The 23,208-nt window shown below is 37.7% G+C and overlaps 1 protein-coding gene across 9 annotated transcripts in view; it reads right to left on the reverse strand.

Annotated features, from left to right (window-relative positions):
• Positions 1-23,208, reverse strand: part of ELMO1 (engulfment and cell motility 1) — a 335,189-nt gene that overhangs the window by 213,207 nt on the left and 98,774 nt on the right. For all 9 annotated transcript variants that reach the window (XM_079302630.1, XM_079302632.1, XM_079302629.1 and 6 more), the window contains 2 exons: positions 15,686-15,855; positions 5,337-5,372 (listed from right to left, as the gene is read on the reverse strand). In XM_079302630.1, coding sequence (XP_079158756.1) covers positions 5,337-5,372; positions 15,686-15,855 — 206 coding nt within the window. The remainder of the gene's footprint in view (positions 1-5,336; positions 5,373-15,685; positions 15,856-23,208) is intronic.

Raw genomic sequence — 23,208 nt, forward strand, 5'->3', positions numbered from 1 at the left:
ATAGTTTGAGGATAATTCCTAATGAAGGTACTTTTTAATGCAGCAAGAGTAGAAAAATTATCAGAAAGATGCCCTGTGTAATTGTAATTTCGTATCTTATTAACACTGACATCCTGATAAAATTTGCTCTCAAGCAAGCTACTTCTACAAGCCCTCTTGGATGCCTTACATTGGGACAAGTGATGAAATTTCACTATTCTTTGCTGACTACCCTCTTCTAACCCCTATTGTGAGAGCTGGTCATGAAGCATCTCCTTACCTACAGCAGATCTTGGCAAAAGCCTGTTAGGCAGCAGAAAGCTGAGGTTTGCAATACTATCAGCTGTCCCAGCCTGAGCCATTCCAGTGGATCCATGCTTTAATACGGTCTGTGGTTCCTTAACCTCTCTGACAAACCTGACTGAAGATTAAGGCGACAGCTGTTTTCTACATCTCTAGGCTTTAGAGAAATACCCGGTCAAACCTGTTAACTTAAATTCCTAAGAATTTTCTGTATTCTTACCTTAGGAAACTGTGGGGGGGGGGGGGAACAACCCAAACCATTCCACACATTCTGATAGTAGTTTTTATTTCCTGAAAATGAAACTTACAGGACTGGGCATGTGACCCTAATTACCACACCTGTCTATCACATGCCTTCCTAGCATCTTTTCTACATGCTAAACTGTCTTTTAGCTTGTGTGCTTATTTTGAAAGATGCCTAGAGCAGCTTGGATTACTTTTCAAAATAAATTAATGATAGTTTAGCACCCAAATCCCCTAGGTGTCTTTTATAAAAGAAATTAAAAAAAAATATCAATCTATGTTTTGCACACATAAAAAATGAATGTTTTATCCCTCTCATAAAGGGAAAAATACTTGACTGCTCAAATGATTATGTAAATCGAGATAATTAGTCTAGCTCAACTGTCATCAGGTAACAAAGGAATACAAGCTTTTACCAAGCTAGATGGAGTGTCTCTTGTTTAATATAAAAAATACTTTCATGTAGTAGAATCTGGTAATTGTTACTAGTCTGTCACAACCAGCATACAGCCACCAGCCTACTGCTAGAAGCCAAAGAATGTAAACCTTTACACAAACCACTTTTGTGGGTGAAACAGAACCAAAGCTGAGCTCTAATTTTGCAAGGGAAAGCCGCAAAGAAATAATTTAATTGGCTAGGAGGTAACAGGAGAGTAGCAGCCTACTAGCAAATGCAGGAGTGGTTAACAAAGTACTTTATCTGACTCACAGCCTTATACTGGGCAGCTGAAAGGTCTAACATCACTGAGGTCAACTCGAAAGTGTAAGAACAGCTTTTTTAATTGCAGCTGTCAAGGATAAAGGGCCATGAATAAATTTAAACAGGGGAGTAGAATATATCTGATCATTAGAAGCCAAGAGCTCTGGAAAACCCATGGAGGCCAGAATTTAACTAAGTCTAAAACCAAGACTGATGATGCAGCAGGATGCTTTGCCAGCAAGGTGTGAACTTTACATTGCTATGTCTCCACTGCTTCTATACTGCCTTGTTTCTTCAAGCAACCTTTCCAAGGGTAGAACTAAGCATCTGTCAAATCAAAGCAGGAGCAATTCATGCCTACTTGGTACTAATGAGAGGAATGTCACAATTGTCTTTACAAAAAAACTGTAGATCTGCTGGTAGATCAAGTTAGCACTAAGAGGTAAAAGCAACAATGGGTGGGATTCCACTGATTGATGAATGGGGAAAGTGATTTGCCTTTACAAACAAACTGTAGGTTTACTGATAAATGAAACTGGATATCGAAGATGAAAAAAACAATGGGGGGAAAACTATGAATTCTAGAAGAATTAAAAATTAAAAGGAAGGGTTATACATTAGAGGGGAATCTTAGGTATCAGGTGTTCCAGGAAGTCCGTGCCTCTCAAGTATCTCAGCCAATAGGGAAAGAGAGAGGGAAATACGGCCGGGAAAATAGGATAAAAGGGAGGCTGCGTCCTCCAAAAATTTGAGAGATCCCAGGGCCCCATGGCCTCTCCCTGTATTCGACTAAAGCAAAAATAACTGCTCTGTCTTCTACTGGGATATAAACCTCGTGTTTGTGGATTAATTTTCCTTACACTAAGTACAGATGAAAATGATGGAAGAATCTGTTTAGTAGCTGCTCCTATTTTTCTAGATGATTACAGAAAATGCACTGTTTCACAGCAATTGACAGATTTTTTTTTTTTTTTTTCATTGCACTAGCCAAACACTACTGAAATATTTCTTTGTGGTACTGTTTCATTGAATCATTAAAAGGGACCAGCCTTACTAATTTCAAATCCCTTGCATTCCAAGAACATTAAATAGCTTTGTAACCCTTGTATGGGGGTTTCACTATGTTTGAAAATTAATTTTCATTAAAGGAAAATAAGGTATGAATTTAAAACATAACTGCAAATATTCTTACATAAACCCAAGTGTAGATACTCTTACTATGGAGTATGACTAAATCCACTAAAGGTCCATTAAGCATGGGAAACTAGCACAGAGGAACAATTACATACTGAATATGTGATTAGAATTACCTTTTATTTCTTATTCCCCATTTTTTAAATTCCTGGTTTTGTTCATTTCATGGTAATTTCCTCAAATGGACTACTTTTCTAAAAAGCCCAGGAATCACTGTACAGGAAAAACATAACTTTCCAATCAGTTTACTTTGACTACAATTTACCACTGTAATGGAGAAGTCAATTAATAGAGCTGTTTCATGGGTTTTTTAAAAAATTTATTATGTCATCCTGTACATCCAAAGTAACTTGTTTTTTAAAATAAGCATTTGGTTCCTTTAAGTATCTTTAGTCAAGAAGATGGGAAGTGGATGCTAAGAAGTGTTATAGTTTAGTTTGTGATGTCAAGCCCTGTGGGGTTTTTTATCATTCTCATTTCACTAGATCTTTTTCCATTAATATATGGTGGATATAGTCAGGATGTTGGATAACTACATTCATAGACCACTAGTGTAAACTCTTCAAAACATATAAGTAAGCCAGCTTCCAAAACTACTGGTTTCATATCCTCAGCAATGGCTCTGGTATCTTTTTCAGTACAAGTCCCAAATTCAATAATTTGTGTTATTTAGTTGTATCTCACATACTACTTCTGGAAATCAAAATATTAAACTGAGTAAACATGTAAGCTCAAGTTTCTACTGGCAGGATTTGACTTCCAAAGTTAGAATAAACTTTAGTTGCAGGCATGTTCTTTACTGCTGTATTCACTGATGTGATGCATCTACACTGACCAATAAGGATCAAGTGAGTAAAGCCTTGTTCTCATGAGTAAACAAAAGTAAACTGTGTAAAAAATCAATACAGGTCATCAGCCAGATCAGGGTGCAATGCAACTGTCAGTATTTCGGTACTGTCCTGAGGACAAAATTAATCCATAGAAGCCTACAGTGTAATAGAATTTGGAAACAGAGAGCTTCTGAAAGATTGTAACTATTCTTCCTTAAAGAACTATTTTCACAGCAGTGAGGACATAAATGCCAATCTAAAAGATATACGAGGTACCTAGTCTCAGCAGAGGTGATCATAGAATCACAGAATTTTTAGGGTCGGAAGAGATTTCTGAAGATCATCTGGTCCAAGCCACCTTCCAGGGCAGGGTCGCATGGAGCAGGTTACTCAGGAACCCAGGTGGGTTTGGAATGTCTCCAGAGAGGGAGACTCCATGAAATCCCTGGGCAGACTGTTCCAGTGCTCTGCTGCCCTCAATGGAATAACGTTTTTTCTCACGTTGAGGTGGAACTTCTTGTGTTTTAACTTATAGCCACTGCTCCTCATCCAGTTGCTGGGAACCACAGAAAAGAGTCTGGCACCTGCCTTAGAGATATTTATCTGCATTAATGAGATCCCTTCTCAGTCTTCTCCACACTAAACAGGCCCAGCTCCCGCAGTCTCTCCTCCTAAGAGAGATACTCCAGACCCCTAATTCTTTGTAGGCTTCTAGTGGACCTGTCCCAGGAGCTACATGTCTTTCTGGTACTGAGGAGGCCAGAAATGGGCATAGCACTCCAGATGTGGCTTCACTAGAGTGGAGTAGAGGGGAAGAATTACCTCCCTCAACCTCTGGCCTCAGTCTTCTCAGAGTACCATTGGCTGTCCTGGCCCCAAGGGCACTGCCAGCTCATGGTCAAGTTGTCATGCACCAGGACACCCAGATCCTTCTCTGCAGATCTTCTCTTTACTAGGTCAGTCCCCAGCGTGTACTGGTGTTTGGGGTTATTCCTCCCCAGATGCAGGACCATACTTTACTTATTGGAACCTTATTAAGTTTCTCTCTGCCCAATGTCCAGCCTTTCACAGTCCTGCTGAACGGTAGCACAACCTCCTGGTCATGTTGTCAGGTTGATGCTGCCAAGAATTCCGTAAGCCACATGCCACTTTAACAATTTTCTTCATAGTCTAAACTTCTCTATTATGAAATGAGTTACTTTGTATTAGGTTAAGAAAGTGAACTGAGCAGAAGAATTTAAATTTCCTGCCAAATTTCTTCTTACTGTATAATTTATTAGGAAATGATTTAAAAATAAATGTTTCAGAACTTGGTTTACAGCAGATTTATGAAAGTATTATTTAACACAGGTTTGGATGGTGAGCTAAATTTCCTGCATGATAAATCACATCATGCTCTCAGAATGACAGACATATGCTTAATTGCTTATTCTTTTGCTTCCTTGGGTTTTAGCTATGCTTGACATGCCAAATTTGCAAGCCAATCAAGATATAAGAACATCTCTTGAGATTCAAATTTACCAAAGCCTGTGCTTAACTCTGAGCAAACAAAAGTACTCTGTTTAAAATCATTGGGGAAATAGACAAAGAAATTCTGATGAGGCCATTTATTTTACAGTTTTCCTTTATGCAGATATTTACAGTAACTAGCGTTACCTGGGACCAGCAAATAATAGGAATCCAAACTGGGGCAATAACCTTACTTTTCATCTCACTAATATTGACCATTAAAATTGCTAACTATCAACCGTATAAGCCAATGAAATTCAAGAGGGGAATTGGTAAAGGTAGGGAAATTTTTTTTTTTTCTGAAATTAAAAAAAGAAATCAAAACAAAAGCCTTACTTCAGAAACAGTAAAAGGCCCTGCTGAAGTTAGAGAAATGAAGCACTCATTCCACAAGCAAAGCAAAAAAAGGCTTCATCAGAAAATTTTAACTGGCATCAAAGAGCAGAAAACAGAGAAGATTGAAGACTTGCTGATGAATATGCACAGTCGTATTTACATATAAAGATTAGTGCAAGGCCTGAACTCAGTCATGCAAAGAAGAGGTAGTATACAAGGTGATAGTCTAATCAAGTTCTTACCAGGGCTTCATTATCTTCTGCAATTTCTGATATCGTCTGCAAAATTAAAACTTGCATGTGAGGAAAAACACTTTAAAACATCTGTACTTTATTTACTGCATACAACCAACCCCCCCCCGCCCCCCACCCCGAGCCATAAAATTCATGGATATACATACAATAAGAGGCAGTAAGTTGCTAACAATTTGCTGTGAACAGAAACAGTTCAGTAACTGGTAAAGAACACTCCAAGCCAATTTCAAATGTTTGTTCAGAATACTTGAGTTAACTTCTGTTAGGAAAAAAAACATATCTAGACATTCTTAATTGGTAAAGCATTTGTGTAAAAAGCCTTTGGTGCAAAATAATAAAGTTTACACATTAAGCATCTTCTGTCCTGTTTCAATGACATTTAACCCGTTGCCTGGAGAACTCTTATTTACTTGTAGTCTCCACCACTAATACTGATGTCATTCACCAGCATTGTTGAAAGATGTGTAACTAGGATGGTAAATAATAAAAATGGCACCAAAGATAGATATCCTTTTAAAAACACCACTTAAACATACATATAAGAAATAAGGGAGCTAGAAAGAATTATTTTTTTTTTTAAAATTCTCTCTTATTTAACCCCTTCTTGTGCCTTCTAAATCTATTTCACAGTTTTATTTCGGAGGCTTGGCTGCAGTTCCACACTGGGCAGACTAGTGTTCAAAAGGTCAACAAGCAGGTCCTTCTTTCCTTTCTGCACCTTCTTCCCAGGTCTCCAGCTTTGCAATTTCCCTCACAGCAAGCTGCACAGCAGTGTCATTCAGCTAAGAAGAGCTCTAGGACTACAAGCTCTCCAATCACTGATTAAATTATCTATTTCTCTCCCAGAATGTGTCAACAGTTTTGGGGCTTTTATTCCTTTTGGTAAAGCAGTAATTCCTCCCACCTTTTCAAGAGGAACCAGTCTCAAGGAGGGCTGGCTTGTGTAACTGTCAATGGAGAAAACACAGCAAACATCAAAGGAACAGTGGTTTGAAGTGCTTCTCTGCCAGCTGTGAGCTGCAGTACTCATGCCTAAAGATAGTGCTGGCATAGTTTACTATGTATCCAAGCACAGACTGGGCTACAGCCTTATTCAAATCAGAGAAGTGACAAGATTTTCTCTTTGGATTTCATTTTTTTTGGTTCTTTTATGCTACAACCTGTATCTGTGTAGCCAGTAATAATGAGTAAACAAAAAACATCCTGATGTTCAGAAAGCCCTAAAAGCAGAAGAAAATTCCCTCAACATGCTTTCATGAGCAGTAAAATTTAAAGTATTTTCCATAGCAGGAGATCCAAGCTTCAGCAGAACGTCACTTCTGTGCTTCTGCAAACTAAAAGCTCCCATGCTGTGGCAGATTCTGCTAAACCACCAAGAACAATCACCACAACAAGTGGGTTTTGTCATCTCCCAAATGTGCATGGATACTTGCAACTTTCTGCAGCATGTCAGCCAAACTTAAAAAGCACTCTGCCCAGGCCAGTTTTTAAAACAGTTGCTTTCTTCCAGGTGCTCACTTCAGCTAAGCAGCAAACAAACATGAAATTACAGAAGATAGAGAAACAAGTGTAGTGTTGCAAACTGGTAGCACTTCAAAGGACAGGCTCTGTTTTGCCAGATTTTTCACAAAAAGCTCTAATCATGACATTTTCTCCATGACTGAGACAGGGATTACAGAACAAACATACTGAGTCCAAAACCAAAACATTTAGACAGCAACTCTCTTAGTATTTACAGAACTCTTATCAATCCTGCGTTAATCAGCAATCAGTTGAGTTCAAAAAATTGTGCAAAGTAAAAGAAAATATAAATTTAGAATAATGTACAGAAATAATTGAATTATGTAAGACTTTTCAAGTGAAGCAATACAAAGACAAAATTTTGACTTCAGAGGAAAGACAGCCATTGCATTAAATCAAATGGTGTGACTAGAGCAGCAATCAATCTAGGATATCATATGTTGCCGCAACATATGATTATAGATTGACTTTTACCATTGCAGATGTGGATGGAGGCTATTCTCTAAAGCAACACATGCTATTTTCATTCATCATTGAACCAAAACATAATAGAGAAGGAACTGGCATGAGCAGGAGTTCCTCTCATATTTACCCACAGACCATGCAAAAGTCACCAAGGAGGGGCCAAGTTGATTCTTCCAGCAAGTCAGATTGGAAAGGAACTAAGTAGAGTCTGCCACTTCCATCAGCTTTCCTTTTCTACATATACATAACTGTTTTTTTTTTTTTCCAGAGGGCTGACTCTGTGGAAACAATCTCTGTAGAGCCCTTGCTGGTGAGTTACCAAGCTAGGGTCAAAAATTCGGAAACACTTACTGATCTAGACACTGTATTTAGCTCAATACTTATATTTATCTTTTTTTCTTTCTTTCTTTCTTTTTGGCACTTGCATGGATAGGAACAAAACCAAGGCCAAAAAGCAAATGTTATAAGGGCAAATTAAATAGCAATTATGAAAGGTTGAGATTCTAGAGTGGTGAAAGACAAAACCAGCAATTTTTACACAGGCATGAATCTCAAAATAGATGCCAACATAAAGCAAAATAACATGAATTACAAGTTTCCAGGTTAGACATTTTTCTACCATAATGTTTCCTGTCTGACCTCAAAGGGACTTTGTGATTCACTTCCAAATGAATCCCAAGGAGCAGCAATGACTTCTCTTTGGACTTTCTCAAGCACACAAACTTACTACTTGCTCAAATACTCCAGGTTACGCCTTGAACAGGTTCCAACAGAGACCAGCTTAGTAGCGACCTGACTGAATCAACTCTAATGTGTTCATCTGCCAAAACTGCTGCACAAACACTAAAGATACCCCAAATCTAAACCCTAGCTGGAGTAACCCATAGTGAACAGGAGGAAGTTATCTGAGCTGGGGGAAAAATGAAAATGTCCCATTTTGGAAGCCAGTGTGAAGCCACAGTAGCTAATGATACCAGGACGTAAAGCATCAGCACAACAATTGTTTGGACCGTTTTGAACATGAGCAGAATTATGTAAGAGTACCACTGAGGACATAAGCTTTTCAGAGGGCCACTGTCACCAAAGGTGGAAGATGTTCACAAAAACTTCCTCCTCTACAGAAACATTGATGGGATGGTCCATGAATGACCTGCCACCCACATTAAAGCACCATTTGGCTATTGTTTTTCAGTCAAACACAAAGATAACTCACATTCTAGATCAGGCAGTGTTTAGGAATATGATAAGAAAAATCCAAGAGTACAAATTTCTGGTTTCTGTCTGTAACTGGTGTGGCTATCACAAGCATATGAAATCTGGGAAACACATTGACCTGGAATAACCTATAAAATTACTATTACTATTAAGTTACACAGCAGCCCTCAGACTTCTCACAGCCACCACAATATCCACAGCTATACACAGTCCAATAGACAAAAACTTCCTGGAAAGTTGCAGAAGTGGAGACTTTAAGCACTTTCCTTTATTTTTCTTGGTTTTTCAAATACTACAGTTTTGTGTGGAGTTAACAAAAAAAAAAAAAATTCATTTTGTCCACGTTCGTACTCTGAAGAATATTTGGAAACATAAATCCACTGCTGGAGTTACTCTTTTTATAACATTTTACACAAGATGTTGCCAAACAAAACCCAGTAAAACTTTCCTCTCTCCTCATCCCTGTTCTGGTCAACAGGTTGTTGATATCACCATTTAAAAGGGGCCATTTAAGTGCTAATATTCTCAAACACAGGAAAAGTAAAAAAAAAATTCAAACCTGGAGAAAGAGCATTTACAATGGGGAAACCAGCAATTCTATTCCTTTAAAAATGTGATCTTCAACAGTTCCACCTTCCGATGACCTTGAGATTGGCTCGGTTAAAGCATGGTGTTAATAACACCAAGTCTGTGGGTTCAATCCCTGTAGGGACCATTCACTTAAGACCTGGATGATGTTCGGTGACCCTTCTGGGTCCCTTCCAAGTGGGATGATTCCATGATTTTATCTAAAGCCTACAGTGTGGGCTTTGCATATGTAAAAGATATAAGAAAAATTGTACTTGTGCTGAGAGAGAAGGTGCAATCCAAGCCTGAAGACTGATGGGGAAACAAACCCAAAACAGAGCAAGCAGGAGATTAGGAAACCAACCAAAAAATCCACTCCAGGAAAAAATCCTACTCCACCTTCTTTCTTTATGAAAACTGCATAGAAATATGGAGCTGCAGCCCTTCCACATTCTCCTCCCATTACCATCTCCACAGTGGTATAGCAGGATTACCTGATTTTATATACTCTTTTGGATTTCTGCCTCACAGGTAATAGTCACCCTCTCCCAACATTACAGAAGCACTAAGAAATGAAGGGTGCATAAAAACCATTGGACAAGAATTGATTTTGGCAGAAATGTCAAATTAAGTAATCTATGCTTCCAGGTGAAGATTCACAGGAATAGTTGAGCCTGTTTAAAGCCCTGTGCTGTCATAAATGCAAATTAATTTTCTTCCTCCATTGGCAAGCTGAGTTTTTTGGCAGTTTAGCAAATTCAGTTGCATCACTAACAAGTCAAATAAGCATTTGCACTGAACAAGAGAGGGTGCAGGTACTACACAGCCAGTAGCCAGGAAGGGTGGAAAAAGACTACTTTATATAGGGGCTGAAACTTACTAGCTTAGTATTGTTTTTATCTTCTGAAAGTTCATTTTCCATTTATCTAGTGAGTTGTGCTTACACAACTGTTTTCTGGGGCAATGCTGTGAGCTCAGTCAGGAAACTAAACTGGGTTAAGGAATATTGTATTAAAAGTAGCCTCTGCTGTCACTTTTCATAACCTACACCAGTCTTCCAGTCCAGCATGGTAGAAACAGCACTGGTATAACTCTTCAGATGAAACAGGACAGGAACAAGTTACTATGAGCAAGGGGAGCTGAAATATTTTGACTGAACTGCTGAAATACTCATCAGACTGGGATGGAAAAAAACACCAGCAGGTATATGAGCAATTGTCCCAAAAAGTGTGCTGAAGTCAGAATAACTCCAAACCAATCTTTCTTCAGTTTTCCAATGGGCTGGTGTATAGTATTATGTTTGCAAGACAAGCCAAGAGCTAGAATTCCACTGAACAATGCAATTTGTCCTTAAAGCACGCACAATTGATCTCTCAGAGACTTCTAGCTGTACAGCAGCCAACTCTGCAACTGCATGTGCTCAATAGAAGGCTCCTCTTAGTCAAGACACAAAACCCATACAAATATACATTTATTTAGAAGTTTACATCTAGCTGCATTTATTTTTTCCAATAGGAAGATGGCAAAATTTAACAACTAACACAATTAAAAGCAAGGGGTTTGGGTTTTTTTCTCCAATCTGCATAGTAAGCAATCACAACTCTCTTATAATTAAAACTATCTGCTACCAGGCTATCTGCCACCTTGTCTTAGCAGCATCAAATAGCATGTTCCTGTGCCATGGCTGTATGACAATAAAGCTGCTCAGCACAGCCCCATCGATGAAGCAGGTGTCTGGAGAACAATCTTCTCAACAACAGCAGAAACAATTCTGCTCTGGTTACTGTCAAGACAGCTAGATTTAGCATAGTCTCTCTTTTTTTTTTTTTTTTTTTTTTTTTTTTTCTTCTTTAATTTTGTGGTAGAAATAGTGTTAATTCAGCCAAATGACAAGTCATAGAGGTCAGGATAATGACAATTTAAAAAATGCTGAAAATTCTGCATGGACCTTCCTCCTTTCCCTCCCAGTCATGAGATCACCCTTATTCGTATTACAAGTAATAACAAAAATAAATATAAATAATATATTAATAAATAATCGATTCCTTTTATCAACTCTTTGCTAACTCAATATTTACAGCTTGTGAATTACGTTTTCCTTTCCTTGCTTAATAATGAATTATGATGAATTTTTTTCCTTCTAAGGACGGTTGAGAGTCTGTTCCAGTCACACAGCTATTCTGAAAAATCAAGAAAAAAACCCTACAACTTTAACAGTCTTCTGCTACATCAGAAATACTGTCTGTACAGATGTGATTTTCTGAAACACAAGTTCTAGGCTCAACTATGGAATACAGCTCTGAATTAAAGAACTATGTTATCACAGCTGGAGTAGCAAGAAGACATGATTCCTTCTTCCACCCTGGAAAATAGAGAATAAAGCTTGAATTAACAAAATTCATCGATTGCTAGCACAGCTGCAGCACCATGAACAGCACTGCCACTCAGCCTGGGCTTACAGATGTAGGGGTCTTCCCAGCTGCATCAATTCACAGGCAGCTGGCACAGCACACAGAGGGGAATCCCTGCAGAACAACAGAAGCCACTGCACAGAGTATTTCCCATCCCTGCTTTCCCAGAATCTCAGTGCCAGTTCCCAGGGTGCAATACATGAGCAGATACAGCCACCACCCTCACACTGTTTCACAGCACCACTGCTCTCAGGCTGTGGCTCAGGGACACACCTAGGCCACTGTAATGGTCTGTTGCCATGAAAAAAAAAAGGGCCTTTTCGACATCCACTCATGACCAGTTCCTCTTTTGTTTCTTCAAGTCCCTAACTGAGCAGAAAACCAATTTTAGAGATTTAGTTTTCCAACAGAATCATATACTTTCCAGTAAGTTAACAGATTGGATTGGCTTTGTGAAACACACAGACACTGAAACCAACTCCTGGAAAAAAGCAGGACTGGGCCTAATGTCTTAGGTTGCAATACAGGTTGCAACCAAAAGTATGCATTTTATCACCATCTGTTGAAACCAGGTGGAGCAGTGATCCTTATCTCAGGGAGAGATACACTCTGCTAATAGACCATGTGTTAAAAACCAGGTGAGGCAGTGCTCTTTATCTTTCCCACATCCCATCTTTCCTCCAGGAAGATATCTTCTGTTAATGTGTTAATGGGCCATTGACTCCCACTGCATGACTGATAAAATTACATCATCCTGTTGGGAGATGCTCCATCCAGGGGGAGAAGCCAAGCCTTTCCTACCTAGATAAAAACTGAGATTTGGAACACCAAGGCAGCCTTTTTCCACTGGATTTCAGAGGAAAACTGGACCTTTCCACATCATCAAGATCTTAGGAGTAAAATTCATCCTTCTACAGGGCCACACCTTCAACAGAACTACATCTGTCACTCCAGGAGGACTGCAGCCACCATTTAAATGGACTGTTACAAACACCCTGACTGATGCGGTGTCCAATTGTATTCTGACTCTTATCAGAGTTTTGGGTTTGTTTTTTGTAATAGTGCATTTCTATTTTAATTTTTCCTAGTAAAGAACTGTTATTCCTATTCCCATATCTTTGCCTGAGAGCCCCTTAATTTCAAAATTATTATAATTTGGAGGGAGGCCATTTACAAAGAGAGGCTCCTGCCATTCTCAGCAGACACCTGTGATTCAAACCAAGACAGCTGAAGAACAGGAGTTCACACAGAAGAAATGGGAGAAGAAGGCAGGGAACTGGACCATCTCTCAGCACACCGAGACATTAGGTTTGTCTCAGCTATATGGGTCACTCATAGCCCCATTCAAACAAGGGTGGCTCTACAGGAGTGGCTAACTCCACACTGAAGATATATCTTAAATGCTTCTTTATAAAATAACTTGTCTTCTAAAACTGGTCTATGAAAGAAGTTTCTGCTCCACCCAGAAATTTCTGGCTCCTCATTTCTCCTCTAATATCTGCCCTCTGCCCTTCATTATGCTAGTGTAATTGTTTTTCGTAGAGTCACCTATGGACACTGAGAGAATAGTGTAGGTTCACCTATGGACACAGAGAAAAGCTTTATGTTCTGAAGCATTTTGGTGACCTTGTCAGCTGCACAGTCTACACAGCCACCTTGCTGAGGGTGCTGAGCCCAGGTTGGAAGCAATGGCAGGGAGGCCTTCAATTTGATTTATCAGTTCAGTGAGCATCTAATGTGGGACCTCTTATTACAGCAGTGCAGACAGTCCAAGCAAAAACAAGAACAGATCATAAGAGAACAACTAACCAATTTCAGCTGCCTTTCTTTGACAGTCTGGGGCACTGAATAAAAAAACCTAAAAATTTTATTTTCTTTCTTTTGAGGAAGTAGTTTGTCTGTTTGCTCAGTGTGCTGACACAGCAGAGAGTGACAGACCCTGATGTAAAGGAACAGATTCAGTACCTTGAAGTGAGATGAGGAAAGAAAGCAGAAGCACCATGGCAGGCTTAGGCTGTTGTGCCTGTGTCCTTTCATTAAATCCCAAGTTCTGTTAAATATGCACTCATCAGCCAGTGATGCACAGTATAAAAGCGGAAGAGAATGTAAGCATAACACAGATGTCCTTGCTTTACAACTACCTTTGCAAAACTGGACTTGGAAAAACCTGACCTGCTGACACTTTCAGGAGCTGCAAAATGTCTACACAGCTGAACATGAAAGACTGCAGTATTACGCTCATTAACATGTGAAGCTGCTGGAAACTCTTACAGTCTGAGTCTTTGTCCAATGCCCAAACCCATTTCTCCTCACAGACAGAAACACTGATAAATACATTAGACAGGTATTTCAGTCAATGCATGTTTAATGACACATTACATCAGTTAAACAAAAATTCAATCCCTCAAAACTTACAGGCACTTACAAAAATAAAATAATAAATTTTAAAAAGTCAGTAATCTGTGTTCCTGTGTCCAGTTTACAAGCCTGCTGTGTGGTTTGAAAACTTATACCTTCAGTCAGGATTTATTGCAGGGTATAATTTGCTAGGCAGTTCTTTCAATAGCAGCCTTGCCTGTAGTAGTTTCCCTCCCAAATAGTTATTTTTAATCCAGAGCATTTTGCTATAGCTTGGCTCATCCTACAGCTACAAAGCAGCAGTACAAATGTATCTGAAGGGTGAAGAGGGCACTTGCTTTAGTCTTAGCACAGCTAAAAGAAATTATTATAAAAAACACGAATGCTCCCTGTCTGTTTCAACAGAACATAAAATGCTTTAGTTTAAATACCTCCTGCAGTAGAGTAAGTTAAACCATTAAACCTAAAAACCATCACAACAAAACAAACCACAAGGGCAGTGACTCTTAATTTTCCTGTGTTCTGATCTTCACAGGCATACGTGAGCCTGTCCATTTAGAATCATTTTCATTAGTACAGCAACTGTGTACATGTGCTTATATCAACTTAAACGTGTCTTTGCTTTTAAACTTAATTTGATCCATAAACAACAAATACCACATGAATAAAAGACATACTGACAAATTTGGTAACTAGAAGTTTTGGGTTTTTTTAAAGTGGCATAACATGCGATGTGTGCCACAGATCACATCACTGCAAAAAATAAAGACCATAACCCCAAAATGCTGAAGATTAAACCACAAGCTTTTGGAAATCTAGTATATAGCTGTAGTTAGACAATAAGGATTCAGAGTCCCATAAGCCATTAACCACACAACACATAACACTGCCCAATCTGACTACTAGATTCTAGAAAGCGGTTAATTTTTCTGCGAAAAATACACAGTATATCTTATACAAGACCCTCAGAGACCATTTGTGCTCCATTTCAAAGACCACTTACTCCTTTTGCTTTACCTCCTAACAGTATTTACTTCCTTGAAGACAAGCACATCAATGAGGGGATTTGAACTGATTTCACTTTTCTTTCTCTCAGGAGATGATGTGGTTATTGTTGACTTCTTCCTGTGTAGTAGAGCTTGACACTGAGTGCAAATCTCTTACTTGAAATCAAATGCTTATTGTTAGAGCATAATTTAATAGTGCAACAATCTAGTAGATACTTGTCTGCTGCACTTTCCACATTAAGCCAATGGACACCTTCTCAGGACTTTGGTCCTGAATTTCACCAATCATGGAATTGTGTATGAATGAGTGTATTTTTAGAGGTCAGCTTTCAATTTCATGTCAGAAAAGCCAATTGGTATTAGAAAAAATCCCATTCAGAATAAAAATTATAAAAAATGGAAATAAAGTAAAAGCATTTTTTACATTTAGGTTTAACCACACATGTTCTCAGTAAAATTAAATTTAAACATAGTTTTTAGGTGATATCACTTAAATATCAGCCTTCAAATATACTTTCAATGGGTTACTGAAATTCCAATGAATAGAAAAGAAACTAGGACACCAATCTCCCCAAACTTCATGGCACAGGTGGTACTTGTGACTCCCTCCTTTGCTCATCCCCAGTCCTGACCAGCTCATTGTTAAGGGGAATTAAAAAAACAATATCTCATTTATAATTAATATACTATCCTAGCAGTCTGGACCTCTTGAGATATTTAATTTCTCATATCAGTAAAGAGCATGAAATCAGTCCACACGGAAGTAATGCCAGAGTTTATGCAGAATACTTACTCTGTGCCACTTTCAACCATTTGCGTTAGGAGGGAAATCCCATCCAGGTTTATAAATTCTTGGGCAAATGTAACATCCCGTGAGTAGTTGGCTAACTCTTTCAGTGCTTCTAACTTTGCATCCATACTAGAAGACTGAATCCTCTCATGGAGCTGCTGTGCATTTTGAGTCTATGAGAGAAACAAAACACACAAAACAAAAGCAACAAAACAGCTTTCATTACAATAAAAATCATGAGTAAAATGTCAGTGTAAGGACAAGGAATAATGGCCATGTTTAATATTGATATTTAACTTCCATATTCAGAAAATATTAAGTAGCTTAAATACAAATTACTTTTGTAAAAGTATATTACTCATGTACTATTCCATTATTACCTATGATTATTTGGACTCTTGCAGAATCATTAGCTGAGCAATGGTTAGATGTCCCATTGTCTCATGCAAAATATAAGACAAAGACATTACCAAAGACAGCCTTTGGCTTGAAGAGCTTATGTGTCACATCAATAAAGGAGAAATGAAAATAAAACAAACTGCATCACACAATCCCAGTAAAATAACAGTGGAACTTCATTTCCTGTCAACACTTTCTTAGGTTACACACTTCTCATCACCTTTAGCAACAAAGACCACATACTGTCCTAACCATGTTATATCAAGAGAGACCAACTTTAGACCTTCCTGCTCCTTGCTCCCCCTCTTCTTTTCTTCATAGTCAGTTGAAATATTCACATATCCCCTTGACAAGGAATGTAGAATAATTACTTCCCACATAATACTACATTATCTGTCATATATCTTTTTTTCATGTTCTATATCCTCATGTTATGCTATTTTGGCCATTAATGCTTCAAATAGAGGATCAGTTAGAGAAATTCAGAATGGACACTGATGATAAAAAGCAAAAGAAATACTTAAATAATGCATATTAAACTACTTCTGTCTTTAACCATACAAATACTTAAAAATACATATCACATTTTCAATTTGATGCTTTTACTTACCTGAGCAGAATACCCAAAAGCATCAGTTAATAGCTGGCTAGGTGATACTTTTCTTAGAAAAAATAATCCTCCTCCCTACATATTGAGATATTTGCAAAATTCTGTTTCCTAAAATTCATTTCTTGCCTGCACCCAAGGAAAGGTGAAGGAGAGGCTATGTGTCATTAGGGAAACAAATTAAATGTAAATTTATTTTCTCTGAGTTGATGCTTCTCATCTGGACAATAAATAGAGAAGAAAGGATTCTGCTGACAGACAATTCCTTTTCTGTTCAAGTAAGGAATGTACTCTTCACAGAGACGATCATCTCTGAAAATCAAGATTTTGAGAAAACACTTTTTTTTAGTGTGAGTGAGCATTTAAACAAGGAGCCCAGAAAAATAACCAACACAGTTTTGTTACAGATACAGCTGCCTAGCTACATAACTTTGATTGCTTCAAAAACATGAATAAATTAAATGTCCAAATCTCCTCAAATATCAGCAAGGTCTGATACTTTTGATTTTACAATGGTGGTGGTAAGTGCATGGTCTTCAGTCAGCATTTGACCAGAAAAAATGCAATAAGGAACGTGTGTGTGTGCGGGAGAAATACTTTCTAGTTAGTATGACTGTGATTAACATAGTGGTGAAAAGAAATGGAATATCTTTAGTCCTGAGCTTTTTTATGCTTTAAGTATAGGGTGATGCAGCCATCGCAGTTCCATTACCTATACAAAGGCAGAATCCAAAAAGATCCAAAAGATCTTTTTTAGGTTATCTACTCTATCAATGGATTTGAGCTGTAATGGGGAAACAATGGTTTATACAGCCTTTCTGTAATGGCAATAGCTGTCTAAATGGAAACTAAAAGACTATTCTCTCAAGCTTAAGCAGGTGATAAGGTAAATTATTTGCTGAAGCCCATTGAAGAAATAAAAATAGATACCACTTACTTTCAACTTCCAGGATAACTACCAAAAAGTTCCCCCAGCCCTTTCCTTTCATCAGAGGGGATGAAAAAAAGCTTTGCTAAAGTACTCTTCTACAATCAGCTACAAAAATGCACTGCTATTATTACCTGAACCAGAAGTTTAACAGCCAATTCCTACCTTACCAAGTTACATCCTTCACCAAGCCATTCCTGACTCTAGACTCTCCACCATAGCAACCCAGGAAGACTCAGAGAAGAAAAATATCCTCAAAACATTACTGTTTCACTGAATACATGCAATGTCTGAATTCCTGCCCACCTTTAGGAAAAACTTCAATACTGGCATGGCAGCTGCATCCCCTAACTTTGGAAATGATTGCACAGATTTAACCTTAAACCTATGAAATCTGTGCACATGACTTTCTCCAACCTGCCATAGTTCTTGAAAGCTACCACCCCCACTATCTGCCTATTGAAGGAAGTTCTACTGAACTCAAAGTTCTTCCAGCTTTCCACAGCAACCCAGTCCTCTAAGAACTCCTGGATTCAGTGAAAATGGAAAAAGAGGAAAGATGAACAAAACAACTGGTTCAGAGTGACCGAGCAGCTCTCCTGAGCTGCTTTACCAATAAGTCTGATTGGGCAACAGAGCTGTGGCAAAATAGATGGAGACTGTAATTTCCTGTGTATTACAACAGGAAACAAGAAAAACATGAGCAGAGCCAGAACATCCTCTCCAAACCCCTTCACAACACACTGTGCTGTGTAAACAATGCTTTATGATCAGGTTAAACCTTCCTCTTGAGGAGAGATCCTGCCCAAGCAGAAACACCTGGGGTTGGTGAGCTGCTGCTATTGGCCAACCAAACTTCCATTACACATACATTCACACCAAGCATGAAAAGAGCTAACCCTCCCTCTCATCAAATCAAAGAACACCAGGACACAGATGTACATTAGCAGCTCACCTACACTGCACAACACCAGCATGTGCGGGACCAACCTATCAACTGAGGTATATTAATCCTCTTTCTTCTGCAGTCAGTAAGAGCTTTGAAATTCACCAGACTAAAACTAAAATATTATCTTAGATCAGAGACAGCTTGGAACCCCCTACAGAGCACAAAAATCCATACTATAAGTGTTTCAGCCATGTTTTAAGCACAAAAAAAGAGTGCTTACTAGTATCATAGGCTTTGTCTGATCATGCCAATTCTGATTCTACCAGCAAAGTTTACACACAGCTGCAGTTTTCTTACATTAAATAAGTTTTACCACACACTGCATTTAATAAATCTTGCTCCTTCTACTCTCAGATCAGAAAAGAACAGACAAAGAGCAGAAGAGATCTTGATTAAAGGCGTAAGCATATATTTTTGTCTCAGCAAGAGTGCTGGCACATGTCTCACGAGCAACATGGACAAAAGTAATATTGTCTGCTGTCATCCCAAATGCCTGAAGTGTGAAAATACTGCCTTGGTTAACATCATGCAGCTTTCACAAGCCTTCTAATTCTTGTTGCCATAACACTCATACATGTTTATGCAATGTATGGCTCACTTAAAACTGCATTAGAAAATGAAACCCGGATGAAATATGCTCCGAGTGCTTACCAGGGAGCTATTTTAATGATTTGCAAGCCATCAGTGGATAGACAGAAAGCACAGCTCATGAAGGCACTAGGAGAGCTGGCTGCCATGTTTGCATTTTTACTAAAATATCATTCAGGTAGGAATAAATATAAATATATAAACCTTCACAACTGAGAATCCTTAGAGGAAATAAACAGAAATATGGCTGCTCAAGTAAATGAAAGGCAGAATTAACCACCCTCCTCTTTAGAAAGGAAAGAAAGAACATGGGAAGGTTGTAAAACATGCTGTTAAAGTCCCAGCATTTCAAAAAGCTGTCAAGTGGCATAAAACACATGTGTAGTCTTAAATTACTTGCTCCAAGGACATCCAGAAAGATTGCCCTTAGGGAGTAGCAGTGCTTAAAAGGAGCAGTTTGATGAGATTGTCAGCTTAAAGAAAAAACTAATTACCTAAATCCAGAATGTGACTTTCTCAGAGACTCAAATAGCCATTTGGAGGTTACGAATCCCAATATCATCCTAACAAGGGATTCTACTGATTAAATTATCATTTCTTTGCCATTGAATACTTTATGCAAACTTTGAAAGCAATTTAATAGCCAGACATACACAGAGCTTCTGCATAAAATACAAAATACAGCAAGCAAGAATAAGAGGAAGGACAAAGATCCAAACGCAACCACTATCAAACACGAGTGTGCTATGGAAGAAAATTGGATCTTTGATTTAAATTGCTGGTTTTCCATTATGTAATCAGTTGTCTCCTTTAACCTTTACAAAAAGCACATAAAATAAGAGTATTGTGATCTACCCTGTAGATTTAATCACATTACTCAATATTTTGCTAGAAAAAGAGATACAGACCATCAGTAACTACCAAATAGAGCTTTTTTCTTACCAAATAGGTGCATTTCTGTGGTTTAGTTTAAACCATTCAGTGTTGAAATACCACAGTGGCTTAAAGTGCTGCCTTTTCCTGGATTATTATTGCCATTTCACCTATAACTGCATATATGGCGGGGAGCAATGAAGTGGATACATTACATAATCATCATTGTGCACATACAGCTTCAGCAAACCCACCAAGGCTGACTAGCATCTGATGCCAAGTAAGCAACAAGAATCTATTTTAATCAATACATGCATTACTGGTTAACATTTTTTTGCATGAACACTGAAGCACAGTTTCCACATCTAAAGCCCTGTACAGATGTGATACACAGAGAGGTGCTGTGGAATCATTATAGGCTATTAATGAGGCAGAAACAGGGAAATAGTTATCTCTAGAGTCTTGCACTAAACCAATGACAAAAGCATTACAGATGCATAGCCAAATGTATTTCATAAATATGCTTTAAGATAAGTTTATGTAATCACTATCCACTTCTCAACACTTTATAAGCATTTTTTTTATTCTATATGCATTTGAAAGAATCTCTTCCACTTACTGTTCAAAATGTGCCTTTTGAAACCTGAAAACACCAGATTAAACCTTTCTCTATTAAAAGACAAACCCCAACTCCACTTCTTAAATCTACTATAATCAGATAAATATAAAAGTGACTAATTGACCCTCATGGTAAGTGTTTCTGGTATTAGATTGATTTAGCAATTAATTTACCATTACACAATAAATATAAGCACAATTTTTGGTTGAACTGCAAAAAATTATGCATTTACAGAACTTCAAGTACATGCTCAAGCAATTGTAGATCAAAAATTATAAACCAGATCCTTAAAATTTTACTTAGAGGATTCAGATGTATAAGCAGAAATAAGTTAAAAAACTTTTTATTTCCTTATCTGTTTAGATCCCATATAAATAAAAAGACCATGTTCCACATATCTGTGGAAGCATTCAGAGAAAATACTATGATGACTATTATTGAACACCTTTATTTACATGAATACTCATTGTATAAATGGTAATATATCTGCCTACAAACAAGTTATGGGTTTGAGAACTGAACTGATCTCTGACCTACAGATCAAAACATGACAAAAAGCAAATGATCAGGCCCCACAAATACCACATAAAAAAAAAAAAACCTTTACCCAGAGATTAAGGTATATACCTCATAAGCAAGGCATTTTTTGTAAGTGCCCAAGAGTCTACTTTTAATAAACAGTAAGTTTAAAAACCATGAAATTAAATAAACAACACTATTCCTTCAATCTAAATTTCCCAGTATTTTAGCATATTTTTAAAATGATTAGTCATTTTAAAAAGAAAATTAAAAAGGATTTGCAGGATCTGATTGAAGGAATACTGCAGCTTCACACACTAAAAGGCTGGACTTCGCTTGCTGCATTGCAGGACACAAAAGTCCTTGTGGATCAGCTTCACACTTGGGAGCAATTACAGTTCATTTATACACCTACCTACCATGCATTGGAATATCACAAAAGAGACAGTAACAATACAGCATTTCAATTGTCACCTATGTTCAAATACAAATAAATGTTGCATAAGAAACTTTTTGTGCATCCCTTCAGAAATGCTAATAGACAAAGGGGGAAAACAGGTCAGAGAAAACTGCAAAAACACACAATAGCCCAAGAGTTGGTAAGAAAGATGATAGGAGAGGTTAAAATAAGTAAGAAAAATGATATAGAACAAGGATAATATGGGAGAAATTCAATCTGCACTCAAGCTACCTAGGAAACAGAGTATCTGTGTGGTGAGCGATTTATAGAGAAAAAAGATAGCATTGTTTAGAAAAAAAACAGTCTTTCAGAGAATCTCACAAACTTAGCAAACATACCTACAGAAATAACAAAAACTTTTCAAATTCTCACCAGGCCTAATGACTGGCGCTTACAAACTTTTAACTCAAAGAAACTTAAAATAAGCGCATTGTAAATACCTCAATGCAAGCATTTATAATGGATTTAGCAGCTCTGCCCTTTGAGTATTAACAATGGTTTTCAAATAAAGATCCCTGTATAGGCACACAAAATAATCTAAATTCAAAATTAAAAAAGAGAAAGTATCTCACATTTATATTTATGGAGTTAGATTTCAAATCCTCATTTTTAAAAAGTCATACCAAAAATGCTGGTTTACTATTTCTAGATAAAACTACCTTTCTTTACTCTTTCTTTTTAATCTTTAATAGTACTACTCTGGGTACACAAGCAACTAATAATTAAGGGCTAGAAAAGCATTTTAAGTTCATGCAGTCTTCAGAACTAGTTAACACAACTCCTCTCAATCTTCAAGGAAAACTGTTTCCTCGAAAGGCTTGTGAAGCTCAGGACAAATTTTTTTTTCCCCCACAACGGCCAGGAAGTAGGCAGCTCAGGCCTCTCTGAAACTACAGGGACACATCCCAAAAACTGCGTAATCCGTATGTGGCTTCTCTTAATTTCTTTCAATCTTTCTCTCCTTTCCTGAATCCTCTATCTTTTCATAAAGCTTTTTTTTTTTAGTATGATTTTGGGGAACAGGAAAGATAGTTTCATCTTTATCCTGTTGTGGGATATAAAAAGCAGAGGGGGTGGGAGGACTTCAGAATCTTGATATTTTCACATGATGAGAAAAACATTTCTCACCCAGCACTAACAGCATCTTTCCCATTTTGTAGGAGTGTATCTTGCAGCCTGTTCTTCACATTATCTCTTTCAACTATTGATGTTCTCATAAAAAATTTCAGTGGAAATATGAAAACAGATTGTCAGTTAGTTTTTCAGAGTAAGCAACCATTGTGCGGGTCACCAGTTTAAGAGCCACAGCTTGGAGGCCTTTATCTATTTTAGGTACTGCTATGATGACAGCTTTGACAGTACCTTAAAAAGCAAAAAGACTATTGTAGGGTGAGGACACGCAGAACTTCAAGTTTTACCTATTTAAAAAATACAAATATTTGCTGATCTGACAAAAATCAATCCATTCCTCCTTCCAAGACACCTCTCTGATTCTGGGAAAAGTTAACACAAAATTTTAAAACACCAGGATATATTAAAACAAGCACTGGTTCAGGCATAAATATCACTAATGGAGAATAGAGA

Source organism: Erithacus rubecula (assembly GCF_903797595.1).
Source record: "Erithacus rubecula genome assembly, chromosome: 3".
Lineage (NCBI taxonomy): Eukaryota > Metazoa > Chordata > Aves > Passeriformes > Muscicapidae > Erithacus > Erithacus rubecula.